This window comes from Lissotriton helveticus, chromosome 5_1 (genome assembly GCF_964261635.1).
Source record: "Lissotriton helveticus chromosome 5_1, aLisHel1.1, whole genome shotgun sequence".
NCBI classification, from domain to species: Eukaryota; Metazoa; Chordata; class Amphibia; order Caudata; family Salamandridae; genus Lissotriton; species Lissotriton helveticus.
The window spans coordinates 1,335,889,584-1,335,907,870 of NC_136065.1; the positions used below are offsets into that span (position 1 = coordinate 1,335,889,584).

Sequence of the window (18,287 nt, forward strand, 5' to 3'; positions counted from 1 at the left end):
GGAGTAAGTAAGGAGAACGCTTACATGTAAAAAAAGTTTATGAATGTAGTCTGATATGAAGTAACCAGAACACCACACCCTGTATATACACTTTACATGTTTTCTTGTTGTGGAAATGCATTGTATAACTCAAGAAAGTAGTCTGTCCCATAAATTGACGCAAAACTGAGTTTCCAAATTTGGAAATTCGACAATCAACTGCCGCTCTACACTAGGAACGCACAAATTGTGTATATAAAGACACACACACACATACCTCTTTCTGTGTGTGTGTGTATATGTTATATTTTGTGGACTTATTTTGTGTCCCCTAGTTTGCCTGAATATGCATTCACAGCTGTGACACAGAAAGTGGACGTATAAAGTAACTTGCCTCCTGTGGCAATATTCACCCGAATAACACTGGCAGTAATTAATTAGTGACAAGCCTCCACTCTCTGCACTTCTAACGTGCCAGCGTCACACAGGCCTCTGAGTTCCTGCCACTGGAGGGGGGGTGGGGGTGAGGGGGGGGAAGCTATCTCGTCCCGCGTAAGGTTACAAAGCGCCTAGAAGCAGACATCTGTCCACTGACATCGTCACTGCACACATGCAGTATGCTCAAGGTGTGCCCTGATCTGACAAAATAAATTAATTGAGGCCCAGTGAAATATTTCCACCCCGAGTTCAGCCCTTACCTCCCCCCAACACACACAGCTGCTTCCAAACCATTCTCTTCCTAGCAGGCAGTGCAGACATCACTACATACATCAGAACAGATACATTGCAGTCACTGCAGTGCATGCTCTGGTGGAAGCTTCGGGAGTCAGCATGATAATAGAGAGCCAAGCCAAAAACCATGGGGTCTGACTTGACTCGAAGAGCCATATAACACGAGCCGGGCCATCGACATCTCTGGGAAGTAGTTGGTTCAACAACTGGCATGTAAAAAATGAGAAATACTCTTCACACTCCAAAAGGTGCATTTCTGAAATATGGAAACGCTTAAGTGCATTAGATTGTACCACTCCATTAAGTGGCATTAATTCAAAGTGAAATTTCTAAACAAAAAATTCAACATTCATCCACTAAGCCAGCTACCATTTGCCACTGGCCACGTGTGTGGCGAGGCTGCTATGTAAGCTACAGTCCATGTGCCAGAGAGGTGTTTTTACAGCGCACATTCTGATGTGGGGTATTTAAATGATAAAGCAAAGGGGCTCAGTGAAATAAAAGACCAGCCTAGGAGCACACATTTTGGTCGAGCAGGGACGCCGGGATCATCCCACGTTTCCTTGTTTTTCATTGAGCAGTTCAGCTACCAGATAAGCATCTCTTCCATTTTAAATCAAAGATTCTTCAAAGACGTGTCCCTGTCTTAAACAATAAGACATATTACATGTTGAATTAAGTCGCGCAAGATGTATGTCTAGAAAAAAAACATGTTTACCTGTCCTCAACAAAGAGCCTCCTTTCACGAAAAGCCCAACACCCTTTCTGATAAACATTAACAGAGGCCCTGGAGGGGCCACAAATTTCCGTTCTGCATACGCAACAAGTGACGCGCAGAGCTCTGTACTTGCCCACAGAACCCACACCAACGCAGCATTCTATGGCAGGATGGAGGCGAGGATTATGCCGATCTTTCTTTACTTTATTTGCATAGCAGTTCAAAGAAAAAAGTAAGAACACCAACAGTAAACAGAAGACTACACAGCCCATGAACCATAGAGGGGTAGTCTCCAAGGCAACCATAGTCCAATCAGATCACAGTCCATAGTATATAATGTGGTGACGTCCCTTCCGCTTCTTCTTTCTTCATTGCTCGTCAGTTAAGTGCATTCCTTACATTCTTGGCTTAATCTGACGTGTCTTTATTTGTTTAGCGTTTTTTGTGTGCGCATCATTGGTAATTGCCTTGCTTTTGTCATTGGTTCTAGCGCAGCAGGCTCTTTGCCCAAGCACGTTCTTCCCCCTCGCAGTGTCTCATGCTGTGCGCTCCGCATGGTGAGATCCTGTCAGGCGCGTTTGACCCAAGCGAGGCAGCTCCGTCGAGCACTCCCGCCTGTCTTGACGTGCGTTTGTGACTCCGGACACTCCTTGGTGCAGCGTGACTGCCAACCAACCCTCGCCTCGAAGTGGTACTGCGCCTCAATTGATTAAAACAGCTTTGGGGAAAACCCAGCTGTTAAAGCACCGGTGAGGGGGCTACCTTAGGAATTTTACAGGTGTTTCTTTTTTGTGCTCACACCCTCTTCTGGCATGTCTTCTTCAGAGGACCATGTGTTGTAACCTCCCTCTTTCTCTCTACCCCCCTCTACCATCTACCCTCCTGGTACAGTCCGCCCTGCCTTCACAAGAGCGCGTTGGAATGTTCATTGTGAGAGACTGCCGCCAAGCTGGGAGCACCTGTTATACTTATGACAAATAAACTAAATGTTGGAACCCTTATCAGAAGCGGCTTTATTACTACATTTTCTGGCGACGAGGACGGGATACTGAGCCAGGGTCAGTAAGGTGCTTTCCCCCCTGGATATGTGATGCTTGTGCGGAGCTTTGAATTGATAAGGGAGACTCACCAGTTGATGATTGAAGATAACTGTTCAGCAGACGTAGCGGTATCCAGGCGGTAATCATTGAGGTGTTCCCTTGGGGGGACGTGAGATTCCCGAATCGGGTGTGAGGCCTCAGAGAAGGTGAGCCGGTGCCGTGAGAAAAAGAGGAACGTTCTCCTCGTGAAAGGTCTGACTGGCGACGGCGACCTGGTCCCTTGGCGGCATCCCGCGGTGGTGGAAGTAGCGTTCCAGGAGCAGCAGGAGGCATCGCTGGGACAGTTGGTTGGGACGCGACAGTGAAGAAGTTGTCCGGTAGCGGGAAACAGACCTGCTACCACTGAGAAAGAAGACGCTGGGGAAAGCGTGTGAGGCGTTATACCTGCTGTTGTTGCTGTGGAAGAATATTGCCGGACGGCTAGTGCTGTATGGTTCGGGCACGGTCTTCTATCAATGTCAGTTGGACTCCAACAGTAGCTGGGTTTTCTACCACCACTGACCCGGAGATAAACGTGAGGCAGTCTTCTACCATAAGGGTTACTGATTGGATGCCAAGGCTGAGCTGATAAGCCGTCTCAACCAGGGAAGCAGTCGGTTGGAGAACACACCCCGGAGGAAGTTGAGGTACGACATCTTGAGGTGGGTGTCTTTCTCTAGAGGAACATATGAGACAACAGTCTTAAGGTGAAAAGCTGCGAGTGGTTTTCGAGTCTCCGTGAACTGAGAGGTTATTTAATTATTCAAGTAATTTTCTGCATAACGAAGGAAGGACTAGTGTGGTAAACATTGGATGAAATATTACCCGGAAATATTACCCTGTCGGAAGCACAGTGACTTTTTGGCATAATTCAAGGGTGTGTACCTATGAAATTGATGTGGAGGAGAATTGAAGTGAGGCTAACTGTTAAAGTTTGACAGGCGCGAGTGTCAGTTACCACAGCTTTCAAGCTGAGTGGGCGCCACGCCGCACTGCCACCTTGAGGGCTATATTTGTCAACGCACGCTCGTTTCCATCCGGGATCGTCGAGCTTAAGTAACATCGTGAGGAGCGTGGAGTGTAACACAGCGGGCTGTAATCTTATGAAATTGAACGGCAGCAGTGAAATGAGCTGTGTAAAGAAATATCAGAGGAACAGAGAGAGTTTAGCAAGCTTTCGTTCCAGTTAGTGAAGATTAGAGGTGGCAACACGTTTAGCTGTATTAATTAACCGAGTTGAGTAAGGGAGGAAGATAACCCCTGTGGCCACGAGTGAAACGGAACAGTGTTGTAATTCTATGAAAGGTACGGCAGCAGAGAACGGAGCTGTGGGAGGAAAAATCGGATGATCAGCAGTGAATTGAGCTGGGTGAGGAAATATCAGAGGAACAGAGAGAGTAGCGAGCTTTCGTTCCAGTTATTGAAGATTAACTGTGGCAGCACGTCCAGCTGGATAAATCATCTGTGGTGATCAAGGAAGGGAGTTAACCCTGGTGGCCACGTGTGAAACGGAACGGATGTGGCGCAGGGGAGCGGTGTGAGAAGATTGCAAAGAGTCAGGGAGTTCAACGAACCCTTGCAGCGGAGTCTCTACTGAGTTTAGGCAGCCTGCCTTGGAAGGGACACGTAACCGTTGGGTATCTGTGTCCTAGGATTTACAAGGGCCTTAAACCTACCAATGGCACGAGCAAGGCATATTTAGCGATTTTAGGGAGCCAAGAAGTGATAACAGTTGGTGGAGTAGGAATGCTTCTGCCCCGTTAAGAACACAAGTGCCCACGTCCTGCGCATTACTTTCAATCTGCTCAGGGAGACTGAGAACTCTACAAAGCGCACTTGCACCGCCACCTTCCTGGGGTGGTGGATATCACCTCTTCACGTGAATTCCTAGAGCTAGAGGTGCATCCAACATGGAGGGGTGTCTAAGGTATAATTTTCCGCCACCAGTGCTGTCTATGGAGGTGGATGAAATTAACACTACAGAATGGAGTGAGTGGAAAGAGTATATAACAGTCGTAGAGGAAGAGGAAGTATTCCTTTTACTGGAGGAAAAAGCTGAAGTATTACTTTACAGCTTAAGCTCTAAAAGACGGAAAAAGTACCACGAAATGGAAAAAGTTTACACGAAAGGGTCCGTCAGAAATGTGAATAAAGATATCGAGAGTGCGTGGGAGGAATATATGAAACAAGCCTCGTTGGTAAAGGTACAAAAGGAAGAAGTAAGCAAGGAAAGAATGGTTAGCCATGAGAAAGATAATACTAGAAAAATAAACCCGGAGTTCACCATCCTTATAGGTGGAGTAGGGACGGATATGATCTTAGTTTCAGGATCACGCCATGAGTCGGTAAACAAGAGTGAATGGAAAAGAGACATTGCTAAAAAAAAAAATGGAGATGAATTCAAAGAGGCCAACATATCCTTAAAAAGGTACACAGGGGAGGACATTAACGCTATAGGCTACAAAGTAAGGGAATTAATGCACAAGGAAAACAATACGTGGAGTACCAGATACATAACGGAAAGAGGACCCACCAGGTCAGGGTGGAAGAAGCAAAAGAAATTGGAAGCATCAAGTTATGGAAGAAGAAAAGAACACGTGAGTGAGTTGGCACAGATCCAAGGCATTCAGGGAACAAACAGTGAAGTATTGAAGACTCGTGCTTTGACATCTGAGGACTTGGGTGTTATTGAAGTAACTGCAAGTAATATAAAGTATAGAAAAGAAGTTAATAAACATGTGAGAAAAAACAGTGAGGGAAAAAAGGAAGGTAAAGGAGAATCCGAGAGAATGGGAGAAAACAAAATTAGTTCAGCTAAGGAGCAGCAGAGGATAAAATGTAAGAGTATCCAATTCAGTCACAAAGGGATGTTGAGGAGAACCACATCGTCTGAGCCCAAGACCAAAATGATGGAGGAATATGATGACAAACGTGAACAGGAAAGAGATACAGATCTCCACAGTCCGGGGCGTGAGGAAGCTTTTAAAGGGAGAGCAATTGGCACGGATGCAACCAAGGGTGAAACAAGGGTTGCTCGCATGTTCCCGTCAAAAGGATCGGTAGTTTTTCGAGGAGCTGCAAACAGTAAAGGAGAAAAAAAAGAAATAGCAAAGGACAAAATAGGGAAGAAACTTGAAATGCACAAAAGTTGGGTGGATGAAAGAGAATTACGTAAGAAATGCGAGAGAAAAGCCAGAGGAAGTGAAGCTGTGAAAAACGGAGAATTCGAGAAAAAGGAAGAACGCACAGTCAACGCAAGAAATGAGCGAGAAAAAATGAAATGTAGGAGTAACCTCTTTAAGTGCAGGGAGACGAGGCAAAGCACCACACCGGTTGAGTTCAGGACTGAAACAAGGGTCTATGGTGGGCAGAAAAGAGAAAGGGACTTAAGTTTGTCGGAGGATAAGAGTGAGGAGAAAGCTGAATACTTTCAAAGGCCTTACAGTGGAAAGATTGTGAGTGATAGTGGGGAAATGCTGAAAATGTCAAAAGGTCTCCCACTAAGAGGCTTGACAGGGAAGAAGGGTCCACTCGATAAATTCTAGTAGCAGGCAGGAGCGTCATGGCCGAGAAACACTACGGAGTTCTTCCTGGGGAGTCAAGGAGGGGAGCAGAATGACAGACTATGGTCAGCAGAGACTGATGTTAATTTTCTGGAGTTGTTGATATGGAGTTCGATAAAGGTCTGGACTCTGCCCTTGGCCGAGGTAAGGAGGGTAGAAGAGGGACCAGACCAGTCACCGAGGACGACATTGAGAGAGAGTCTTATCTTGTCAGAGGGAGCAGGCGGGGTGTGATCGGGCCCCAGCTCCTGCCCAAGGAAGAAAACAGCGTTATTACCTATACACCCCCCTTGAGGGGTATGGAAAGAATAGTTTAAAACTGCTCAACTCAAGGGGGGAATAAACTGTATTTCTTGTTCACACTTAGAGGACCCTAAGAAAAATAAGTCAGGTTCCACCCTTTCCTGCCCCTTATCCATGCTTTGAGACTTACCATGCAGTGGATAGAAACGATTTGGCAGGAGTGGACTTCTAAGGACCGGCATACCTGCTACACTTATGGTAGTACCCAGGGTGCTCATCTCCAGGGAGAAAGGCCAGGGCCCATTACGGATCCTGCAGGACTTGAGGAACCTAATGCTCAGGTCTACCTCGTGTCAATCCTACACTGAGGTTAACGTGATGGTTTTACAGTTCAAGGTGTATTGTGTTCTTTGATGCAAACCCAGCTTTCTTGTTCTCTTTCCTCTACTTCTTTTCCTGTCCCCTTGTTCCCTCTCTTCCCATTCCTTTCTTCCCACTCTCGTCTCTGTTCCCTCCTCTCCCGCCAGCCTGGGGCGCCGTTTTCCTTTCCTCTCGTTCTCCTTAGAGGGGAAGGTGTGTTGTAACCTCCCTCTTTCTCTCTACCCCCCTCTACCATCTACCCTCCTGGTACAGTCCGCCCTGCCTTCACAAGAGCGCGTTGGAATGTTCATTGTGAGAGACTGCCGCCAAGCTGGGAGCACCTGTTATACTTATGACAAATAAACTAAATGTTGGAACCCTTATCAGAAGCGGCTTTATTACTACACCATGTTTATTCCTCCTACCAGGAAGTGGAGGAGGTATGCCCCCCCCCCTCCCCGAACATCTCCCTCCAGCTGTGGACCAGGCACTCTCCCATGCTATTTCTCAGGTGCTGGCTTCTATTAAGGATTGGGTTGACCAGTTAGCAAAAAGCATCCCGGGGGTGTTCAGTGACCCAGATATGGCGGTGGCTGGTCCCAGTAGCTCCAAGATGGGGAATAAAAGGGCCGTTAAGCGTAACACGGGGCACTTGGAAAGATTTGATAGGCTAACGGAAACCTTCCAAAAGGGTGCGCAAAGGCTAAAACATGCACCCTGCTGGGAGGAAGAGAAGCCCAAAGAAAATTGCGACGCTGTCGCCACTAATGTAGACCCCGATGGCGGTTTCCCCTTAGAGGGAGAGGGTGTATCAGAGGACAATTTCTCCTCCGATGAGGATAATGACTCTGGCGTCTCTGGCGTCCAGAATCCCGCTCCTCTCAGTCCCCGGTTGGGGACGGGGTCCACTCGGACATGTTCGAGCCTTCCCATATTTATCATCCTAGGGAGGCGGAGTGGATCCCTGACGCCAAAGTGTCAGAGTACGTGGCAGGGAAACTTCGTCAATCCCTTAAAAGGGACGTCAGGAATAGGATGAGGGGAGAATATCCCAGGCCCTTATTGAATGGAAAGGTGGCTCACACACCAGAAATTGATGAGAAACCTGGTACTTTTTTCTCGAAGTATATGAGGGACCCCAAGAAAGGAATTGATAGGTCTTGGAGAAATTGTCAAGACAAGCTCTTGGACGTGGTAGGGCCCTTGAAACAGATTATTCAATTGATGGAGCGGTCCAAGGAGTCAGGATCCCCTTTGCTCATAGACATTGTGGCTGGTTGGGCGCAACGCGCTATTTGCCTGTTAGGCAATGCAAATTGTGCCCTAGCTGCGGAAAGAAGACGGTCTCTTCTTATTAAGATCGATCCTAAGTTGGGGGACTTGGCCACCTCTGAGGCGGGCCCATAGCTCAGCGTAAACTCTTCGGGGAGCCTTTGGTTAAGGAGCCAACATCCTTCTCCCTGGGGTCTGGATGGTCTGACTCGATCTGAAAGATGCGAACCCAAAAGTTCCCATTTTCCCTCCTCACAGGAGATTCCTTCAATTCGCCTGGAAACACCAGGTTTTCGAGTTTCGAGCCCTACCATTCGGACTCTCGTCCACCCCATGGTGCTTCACAAAGCTACTGCGTACGGTGGTAGAGACGCTCTGCGAGCGGGGAGTACGAATGATCATCTACTTCATCTCTCCTACAACATGTACATGACTATTGCATTGTTACAGGACCTCGGAAGTCGGAACTGCGCCCAAGGAAGCAGATGGTCTTCCTGGGCTTCCTCATAGATTCAGTCTCAGCCTCACTGAGCTTGCCAGCGGTAAAAGTGAACAAGATACGGAAGGAACTTGCTCAAGTTCTCCGGAGGGACAGAATTTCTCTGAGGAAATTGGCCAGGATCGTGGGCCTTTTATCCTCATCGATTCAGGCCATCTTCCCGGGCCCACTACACTGGTTGTATGTCTAAACAACGACTGCCTAAACCACTGCTTACTTAACCACGAAAGCCTAACCACGAGATTTTCTCAACCACTGCCATTTTTTTAACACGACTTCCTAAACCACGAAATTTAACATCTCGTGTTTTGCCAGTAGATGGCACTATTGTAATTACAATTCGTCTTGAGTGAACCACTCGAAAAAATAAACGGCTCTAAACCTACTTTTTTTTTTTTATTTTTTTTTTTAACAACGCATACCATTAGCTTTTTTTTTATTTTTCCTTTTTTGGGGGGGGGGGGGGGGAGACCCCCCACACCTCCCCCAATGTTCCCTTAATTCTGAGGAGTGTAGTGGAGAGACTCGTGGTTCAGGGAAGCCGTGCTTAATGAAAGTCGTGGTTTAAGAAAGTCGTGGTTCCGGCTTCGTTGTTCAGGTAAGTAGTTATAAAAATATCGTTGTTAAGGATGTTTCCCCTGTGGAAATCTGATTTATGTCGCTTACTTTGTCAATTTATGAAGCAAATGATTAGTAAAGATTACCAGAACCATAGTAAGTCTTCTCATTAACCTTTCTGCTTTCCCCTCCTCTCTATGAACAAAGAAATAAATAGAATGACTAGAATTCAATGTATCCCCTTCTCAAAGGAAAAAGATCTACAGATAACCTTATTGAAGGGGGGGAAGAAGTAAATCTGCGTGATGCAGACTTCTGGTGCAATGGGTCCAGATGAAGTCCTGATCTCAGTCTTAAAAAGGAAAGTAAAACTTTGGGAAATAATACTATCCCCGGTCTTTGAATGCAGTTCCTCCATCTTGGACCGGAGTGTCATAGTCCCATTAAGTAACAAGCATTTGCAATGCAATAGGTCTCGCATTTGCGAGAGTTTAAGCTATTGCCATTGTAAATGACAATGCCTTTTAATTATAGGTTTTGATAATAAACACATAAATAAAAGGCATTGTCTTGTACAATGCCAATAGCTCAAACTTTTGTAAGTGCGAGACCTAGTCAAAGAAGCGGGCGCAATTGTCCCGGGCTGCTTAGAAAGTAAAAGCGTGCATGGCACACTGAATGTTGAAGGACAGCATGTCGTGCCTGCTGTAGGAGAAACTATTTAAAGTAAATAGTGCTTACATACTAAAAAAGACTCACCATGTAACTACCGAAGTGAAAGGGCGAGTCCTCATGGGAGGTTACAAATGAAGACAAGGCGGCACTAAGGAGGCACTAACAAGCCTATTATCGAATCAGAAGCCAGCATTTACGAAGGACAATGACACAAGCCAATGACTATAGGCGGAGAGTGGGCAGGGCTTCTATTCCATACTCCAATACAGTATGGCTCGCAGAGCAGTGCATGTGCTGCCCAGGCTCGACCTAAAAAGGGTGACCACCGTTTGTCATTTAACTACCAACAATTTGCACTGTTAGATGCTGTGGGCAAGGTTTTTACTAGGTGCTTACCGCAGCAACTTAACACTTGGGTTGAGGATAACATGATTATTCCACTAGACCAATCGGGCTTCAGAAAAGAGCATGGCACTTTAGAAAATATTGCAGCCTTGCAACTTATTACAGAAAAATATGTGTATCATAGGCTCCTCAGAATATGCCGCCTTCATCGACTTTTCCACAGCCTTTGATAAAGTTGATCGCCCAACCCTATAGAACAAATTGACTAAACTCGGCAAGCTTGGAACCCTTTTGCGTCTAATTATCGCCCTACATTCAACCACCTGGTGTAAGGTACAGTTAGGCGGGGACCGTGAACTTTCTGAGGTTATTCCAAACAAACATGGGCTAAAGCAGGGGTGTCTGCTTACATTGTTATTTTCTTTTTATATATTTGCTCTACCTAGTTCATTATGTAAAGTGTCGGGTAACCCCTCAAGTATCGGGGGCCACCCAGTGACCTGCCTATTATATGCAGACAACATCCTAACCTGTAAAGGCTTAAATAGGTGTCTTGCTGCATTACAGCAGTACGCTGGATCACACTTTTTGAAATCCAATTCTTTGAAAAGTAAAGCTTTATGCTTCCAGGGTAAAAGATTGCGTAAGCATTCAACTATTCTTGACACCTTGGCATGCAAAAATTGGAAATAGTGAAGTCTTATAGATTCCTAGGGAAAATCATGTGTAGTAATAAAAGATTCAGAACACATATCTAATAACATCAGTAAGGCACAATCACAGGCCAAAGGGCTGGGTGCATTTTACAATGCTGTGGAAGGGAGGCACCTTTTCCATCTTTTGTCTGTGTATCAGGGAACAATCCCACACACTCTATTATATGTGGTTGAGTTAATTGATGTGGCAAAATGTTTTTTTAGAGAAGGTCAAAGGGCAAATATTCAGGAAGTTATCAGCACTCAATTATTTAGTGGCCACTGCAGCATTAAGTCTAGGCTGTCGGTTGAAAAGCTATTTTGCTCAATATTTGGTGGGAGTGGTATGATGGAGCCATTGCCTTCGGAGAAATGATTGTAACTCCCTAAGTGATTTGATGTGAAAGGAAATCTTCGAATTGAAAAAATAAAAATCTTTGTTTTATAGGAATTACAAATATGCACTAGGGCAACTTGATCCGAGCCAAAGATTGGTATAGTCTATGTTGTCAGCCCAGTTAAAAGCCCTTCTCAAGCAGACCTCTTGTAATCTAAGTCTTTGTTTAGGCATTGGCTCTTGCAGTAATAAAGGAAAATTCGAAGAGTTAATGACCTCTTATCTTGAAAAAGCCATAACATTAGTTGACATGGAATATGGTCCATGGGGTCGGATGTTTCTAGACATTAGTGTGTTTAAACATTGTACCGTTAAATGTTTTGACACTTAAATAGTACACAACATCAAGCAAATGCAACTTTTCTAATAATGGAGTCCAGGATTTCAAATGCGTTATTTATTTGTGCAGCCTTGCTGTTATATTGCCGTAAGCTGTTGAGACCGCTCTTTTAAAAATGTTATGTCCGAACGACTGCTGAAGCTATACATTTACTGTTCAATCTGCCAAATGAAATGTTTTGTATTCAAGTTTTTAACTTTTTTTTACTGCTTTTTAATTTTGTGTTGAACGACTCAGCACAATTCCGTTTTCTGATCATGTTATTGATTGTACTGTAGGGGGTAACTGATTTTATTGTATCACATACCGGTGAGCCACTTTCCTGTACTCTTTTACATCTTGGCTTCTGAGGCGGGTTCTCACACTCTGTGGCATAAGATGGCAGGCCCTGGCAGTTTGCCTTCTGCCCATGGCGGCCATGTTAGATTGGGCTCAGCTGCCCCATTCACCTGCTAGCCAGCTAGCTGCCTTGAAGCAGTCTCAGATATCCATGTCACTGTTGCCCCTTGAACTCCTGCTTTGTCATAGTCGACGTGGGACAGTATAAATGAGGATACCTCTCACTCCATTTCATATCCCAACTCCCTCACGTTCTCGCTCTGTCACACTGTGGTTCAAGAATCAAGCTGTGATGAATGATTAATACTTACGGGAGAAGAGAAAATTCAAGCAGGGGGAACTGAACACTGGGTCTCATTGTCATCATTTAAGGGCAAGGTGTAGCTGTTCTCTACCACTGATGAAAGTGCCCGTCCTCTTCTCTGTGCTCTCCATACTCTGCATTGATAGATACACCTTAAGGGTATTATACCAAGTTAGGGGCCTACTGCTGGGTCAATTTTCCGCCGCAGCTCCATCGTGGAAAGATACTGACCTAACTCATACTTCATTAAAATTTCCACTAAATCTCTCCAAACATGCAGCTAAAAACTTCAAACACAAAATCCTCAAAGAACACCATGAGACACCAATAACAAACATCTTCTACGGCCCAACACATGGAGGCCTCAAAACGGAATTCATCTTCTGAACGACCACTCATCGATCTCCTCACCCCATTGCGCTTCTCAATCATTCGTTCAGATCACAAGGATCGCATTGGTGCTGGATTAGACATCATACATGAAAAAGATCTTTGCTTATCTCCCTTCCACAATACCAAATTCCCTACCTTTGAATATTTAGGAGCCCACCTTGCCTCTAAAGTCCCCAACCCCATCAAGGTTTATGTCATCTATCACTCATCAGGGGAAAAAACAGAATTCTTGGATGACACAGTAGACCTAATAAAGCAAAACTCCCTAAAAGGCAACACAGATATTATAGTAGGAGACATAAATGTGAACCTGAATAATGCTGAAGATCCAATAGTTTAAGCCCTATCCACCCTCCTGGAAACAAATGATCTCACCCAACAATGCAACAAACAAACTCACAATGAGGCCTCTAGCCTGGACGCAATTATCTCTAAGCACAACACCCTATCCCTCAATTCTATCCTACCCATAGAATGGACTAACCACCACCTAATTCTTTTTTATCTCAATGCCATTCAACCTAAGGCCCACCCCCAAACCATCCATCCCAAGCACTGGGCGAGGAACATACATAGTTTCCCCAAACAAAGCTAAAAGCATTAGTCAGTTCCCAAATTCTTCCCCCTCTTGACCTCACCTCTGCCGATGACCTCACAGCCAACTACAACACAGAAATGACAGAACTCCTTTACACAATCGCCCCTCTGAAACTCAAGAAATCTAGAAGTATCCCTTCTAGACCTTGGTTCAATGTAGACTTTCACAAAGAGGCAACAACTCCAATTGGCTGAAAGAAACTGGAGACAACAATCTACATTAACCCATCAATTCAAACCCTTCATCCCCATCAAAGACCTGAAGAATGTGGTGCAATCCTTAGTCCTCTCCAAGCTAGACTACGTTAACGCAACGCTCAATGGCACCCCAAAAACACATTTTGCCCCTTCGCAAGCTATACTCTTCACAGCGGCCAGACTACTGTCGGGGAAAAGTTGCTTTCAGCATATCACTCCCACCCTCAAGAAACTCAATTAGCTACCAATAGAGGCAAGATGTATTCTCACAACTGCCTGCATAACCCACAAAGCTCTCTACACGGAAAAAACTGTCTACCTCGCAAACAAACTATCAAAAGCCGGTCCAAAAATACCTCTTAGAAGCTCTAACAGTCTAGTCCTGATTCTGCCCGAATTTAAGAAAGAAAAATCTTGTACCCGTTACCTCTCTGGGATCTCTCCCAGAATCTGGAACTCGATGCCTCAGGATCTGCTGGCAACCAATCACTCCTTCACTTCAGGAAGAAACTTAAGCTTCATATTCTCAATAAATACCTACACCCTGCCACATAAGCCATCTGACTGACTTGCTGCCCTTACCCCAAACTCTTCAAATAAATCTGAGCATCACTACCTCAGGGAAAAACTGTGACTCTACTCTCCCCACTTTTGTAACACCCTACCATACTACCTCAGAATTATATCATCCACACATCATACTGTCTATTGTATACTTTTTTTACATACTGTTACTATGTATTCTTATTAACTCCATATGCAACTCAGGTAACTGCTACTAACTCTGTAAAGTGCTCCGATACCTTCAGGTCAAGTTTGCTCTATACATAACTCGATAAATAAATATTATGCAGCTTTTTTTCCATTTTATGTGGAACTCTTAGGAGTTCCGAATTATGATTAAAAACGTGACTGGGTTTTGAGCATAAGACCCACACTTCAAACCGGTTCCTAGATTTTAGCACCCAGCTGAATGAAGACTAACTAGCACAGCATTTTCTGAATAATGCATCCTAGCAATCCTACTTGTGGTCGGAACTAGAATTTGGCAAATCCTGACCCTGGCTGGCTTGTGATGATTAACAAGCGTTATTCTTAGTTTAACATTTCAGTGCAATTTCGTCTTTTGCTAATTCACTGTGAGTAACTTATTGTGCAAAAAGAGTTCCAACACTATCATTTTATGCCCTGACAAGTCCCTTTCGGTAGGCATGTGGCGGATTGGGCCTTTTACAAAAGCTGCATCCTTTCCTCAACCACACCAGACAAGTTCACAAGCCTTCTGATTTATGGTGAACAACATACGTTCAAACAAGCATGCTTTTCTGAGAACATGAATTTAAAGCAGTTGCTTGAGTTGTGTCTCTAGTTCTATGTTGATGTCAATTCCTCAATGTGTCTTTCTGCATCTACTTTCTGATGCCTGCAAACTGAAGCCCCATTGACAACTCCTGCAGAAACCCCACTGACAACTCCTGCAACAGCAGTGTTTACCAACACTATTCACCTGGCACATGGAGCAAGGTCTAAAGAAGTTCCAGTCTGCTCTTAGTTAAGTATTATATTTGGCTATCACACAGACCTTCTTTAACGAATCTAAATGAAAACTTGAGCTGCGCGATTTCAAATCATTCCATGGATTTAACCCCTACTGATTGGGCTCTTCAACAGCATAACCATTGACCACCACTTTATGCGGCACATTCCTGCAGTAAGAGGTTCTTCTCAAATTAGTCCCTGCACAAAATATGAACCGAAGCTCTTCGTACCTCCAACATTCTCCATTGCTCCTCCAATTCATTAAAGAGCTGAAGATATTTCTTTACAGGGCACATGATAGCCATGGCCCATGTATAATTAGTATCTCGTATATCGCTATATGCTAATGCTGGAATACAAACAGTCCTGGCTATCAACTGGACCCTTGCCATGAAAGTGGCTTTCTGCCAGAGCTAATTACTTAGACACCATCAGTGTGCATGCTCGGACTTGTTATTTGGATGTCACAATTGAAAACACAGGCCTACAAGTTCAACCCAGTTTAATGTTGCAGACAGAAAAAAAACATAACCAGTTCACAGTACATACACGCCTGGAAGAGGACGAGCATGAATAAGAAACAACTTGCGTATGGATTATACGGAAATGAAGGCGTGAGGAGGAACTTTTGTGGACAGGTGGAGAACAGGTGCAGAAGAGCCTGGAAGGACTAACGTAAAGAAGGGTAGGAAAAGCGAGGCAAACGTGCAAATGTTCCAATGTATTGAAGGGACGGATAAAACGTAATTATGTCTAAATCATACCTTGTCCTCTTGCTCTCGCAGCATCTGCTCCTTCAGTCCCTCCAGCTCCCGGGGGAGCCTGTTCCGCAAGGACAGCAGCTCTTGGTGCAGTTCCCGCAGCCCATCCCTCTGAGCCAGGTACAGCCAGGCAAGAGTCCCGAGGGCTCCTGCCAGCAGAGCCAGGAGAGGCCAGATCAATGCATGGATCCGTGAGGGGGAGGGAGCTGCAGACCGAGTCGAGGCGCTCCTAGACTCACGGGGAGGCAGCGGGGTGGAATTAACTTCCTCACTACTGCGCGCGGAGGGTGTCCCATGGACACCTTTTCCCTTCCTCTGCCTTGATGACATGATGGGTACAACTACTTGCACCCGAGTCAAGCTGTCTCGTAAAAAAAATGCACCGCTTGGTTTTGACACCTTAAGCAACGGAGTGCGCGGCTTGATGCACAGGAATGGGCGTGAAGTTAAGCAATTAAGTGGGAGGATATAAAAGCGCAAACACGGTCGTTTATTCAATCATATAGAAAATGTTTAAAGTGCCTTGCAACTCTTTCTCATGCAACGTAATACATAATCTGCATCCCAGAAAAGACTTGCCATTCAGAGATGCAAAGGAGAAAATATATCTAAAAGCTCTGGAACAAATTAAAATGCCAGATAAAATGTTACCCGTGCATGCACCAAGCGACTAATGCACTCCGTTCTTTATGACACAGGGCATCGGATTCTGTACCATAATCTGTGTCAAGGGAAAGCGCGAGGAAAACAAATAATTATAAAGATCTCAAAGTTTTCGGATGTTCAGCACAGTTTGCTCAGCGTGAACCATTTACTCCAGGGATCTGCCCAAAAAGGGACTCGGGAACTGGAAGACAGGCGGGGCATAGAGGGGAAGACGAAAGCGCCATAACCATTGGTTGCCCAGCAGTCGGCTCTCCTCCAATCGCTTACGACCGTCCTAAGGATACGTGGCGAGGCGTGCGAGGCGGAGAAGCCACCCGGAGGAGGCGGAGCTTGAACGGTAAACTCAGCCCACACGCCACTGGACGTTTCCCTGGCTTGGCAGGGATTGGTTGATGTGAAATATAGATTAAACGCAGGTAAGGTTTCCATTGAGATTTGATGTTCGAAACAAAAGAAGGACGCCGGCGCCTATCACAGTAGTAGAGGCATTATTTTATTTGTGCGTTTTTATATAGCGCGGACTTTATCCGAAGGTGTCAGAGCGCTTCACAATAGGAACAGAACTGATACATGAATGGTAATCACACAACCGTTTTAGATGGGTCGCGTTTTCTCCATATTTGCAATGGGATCAAATAGACTAGCTGGCAGAAGTACATGCTGAAATAGTTTTAAGGTTTCAAGTTTATATTACACGTTGGAGTATTGAGCAAACATTCACACATAGCAGAACGTAGTGCATACTGTCAAGTATTCAGCTAACTCATGTGTAACATTGAAATGTTTTCAATGTTCTTTTGAATGATATTTGAATGCCTTGTGCGTGAGACTATGCGTGACACTTTACTGCAAAAAAGAACAAAGGCATTGAGATAAACTATAGCAATGACCCCTTTTCGTGCAAATGAATGGTCACGAAATGGCCATGACAGGGATCAACATTTCAGGGCATTACCTTGCTCCCTTCTTTCAATAGGATCAGTCTGGAGTTCTTAAAAGAGGGGTTCTGATGTCAACACAAAATGGTGTTGGTGAGCGACATGGGTTTGTGTGCCCTGCACTTTAAAAAATAAATGTAAAATAATGTATGCAATATGGTGACAAAAATGAGAAAGATGCAATGTACAGCAGACAAGAGAAAGGCAGTGTTGTTGTCTTTCAGGTCAGCATATTAACTATGTGTTAATCTTACCCCTGCTGTCCTCTAAGTGCAAGGATAATGCTTCAAACCTTGGTACAGGTTAAAGGAGGAGAGGTTGTGGCCAGTGGCGGCTGCTGAGGTTTGAGAGTGGTAAGGCTGAGTTTGGTGGTGGGGGGGGGGGAAGAGAAGTACGTTTGAGGTGTCAGATGCAAATTAAACAGAGCAATACCTCTTGGGCTGTCTGCGATGCTGATCAGCTCTCATTGCTGTTTTATGGCCAGAGAATCCATGCATTGCAGTTGTCTCTTAGCAGCAGCAGCATATGATGAGAAATACTAACACACCAACAAAGAAAGATATGCATCCTCCTAGCGAGACATGGACAAGGCCTGTTATTCATCAAGATCAAGGGCACGTGCACCAGAAACACTGTACTGGATCTTAATCATGTTGTATTTTGCGCGCAGTAGCAATATGTTTTCAGGATTGTTTAATTTTATTTTATTGCAGGTGATTATAAAGTGCAAATTCAGCTGATAGTGTGCAGTAATCCCTCCCCAGCCTGGAGCAGAAAGAGAAGTCCATCTCGAAAATCACTTGCAAACTTGTGAGAACATATGCATGCTTCTTAGCAACAGGTGAAACATAAGAAAGAGACATGCATGCCACAAAGAACAATGCACAAGACCTGCTCACCGTCATTCTGTGCCAAAATAACAGAAGGATGAAAGCTGCCAAGCTAATCAGGGCCACAAGTGCATGTTGCTCATCATGTCAAAATCTTTAGTTGCGTTTTCACTTTATTACCGTTTGTGTGCTGCGTGAATACTTTACACATTGCCTCTAAGGTAAGCCTGTCTGCTTTCTGTACAAAGCTTACCCAGGGTTAAGCAT

At 44.9% G+C, this 18,287-nt stretch overlaps 1 protein-coding gene across 1 annotated transcript in view; it reads right to left on the reverse strand.

Moving 5' to 3' along the window:
• Positions 1–16,458, reverse strand: part of LOC144755367 (uncharacterized) — a 95,882-nt gene extending 79,424 nt beyond the window's left edge. The window contains exon 1 of the mRNA XM_078644198.1: positions 15,590–16,458. Within this exon, the coding sequence (XP_078500324.1) occupies positions 15,590–15,916 (327 nt within the window). The 5' untranslated portion in view covers positions 15,917–16,458. The remainder of the gene's footprint in view (positions 1–15,589) is intronic.
• Positions 16,459–18,287: the final 1,829 nt, after the last annotated feature.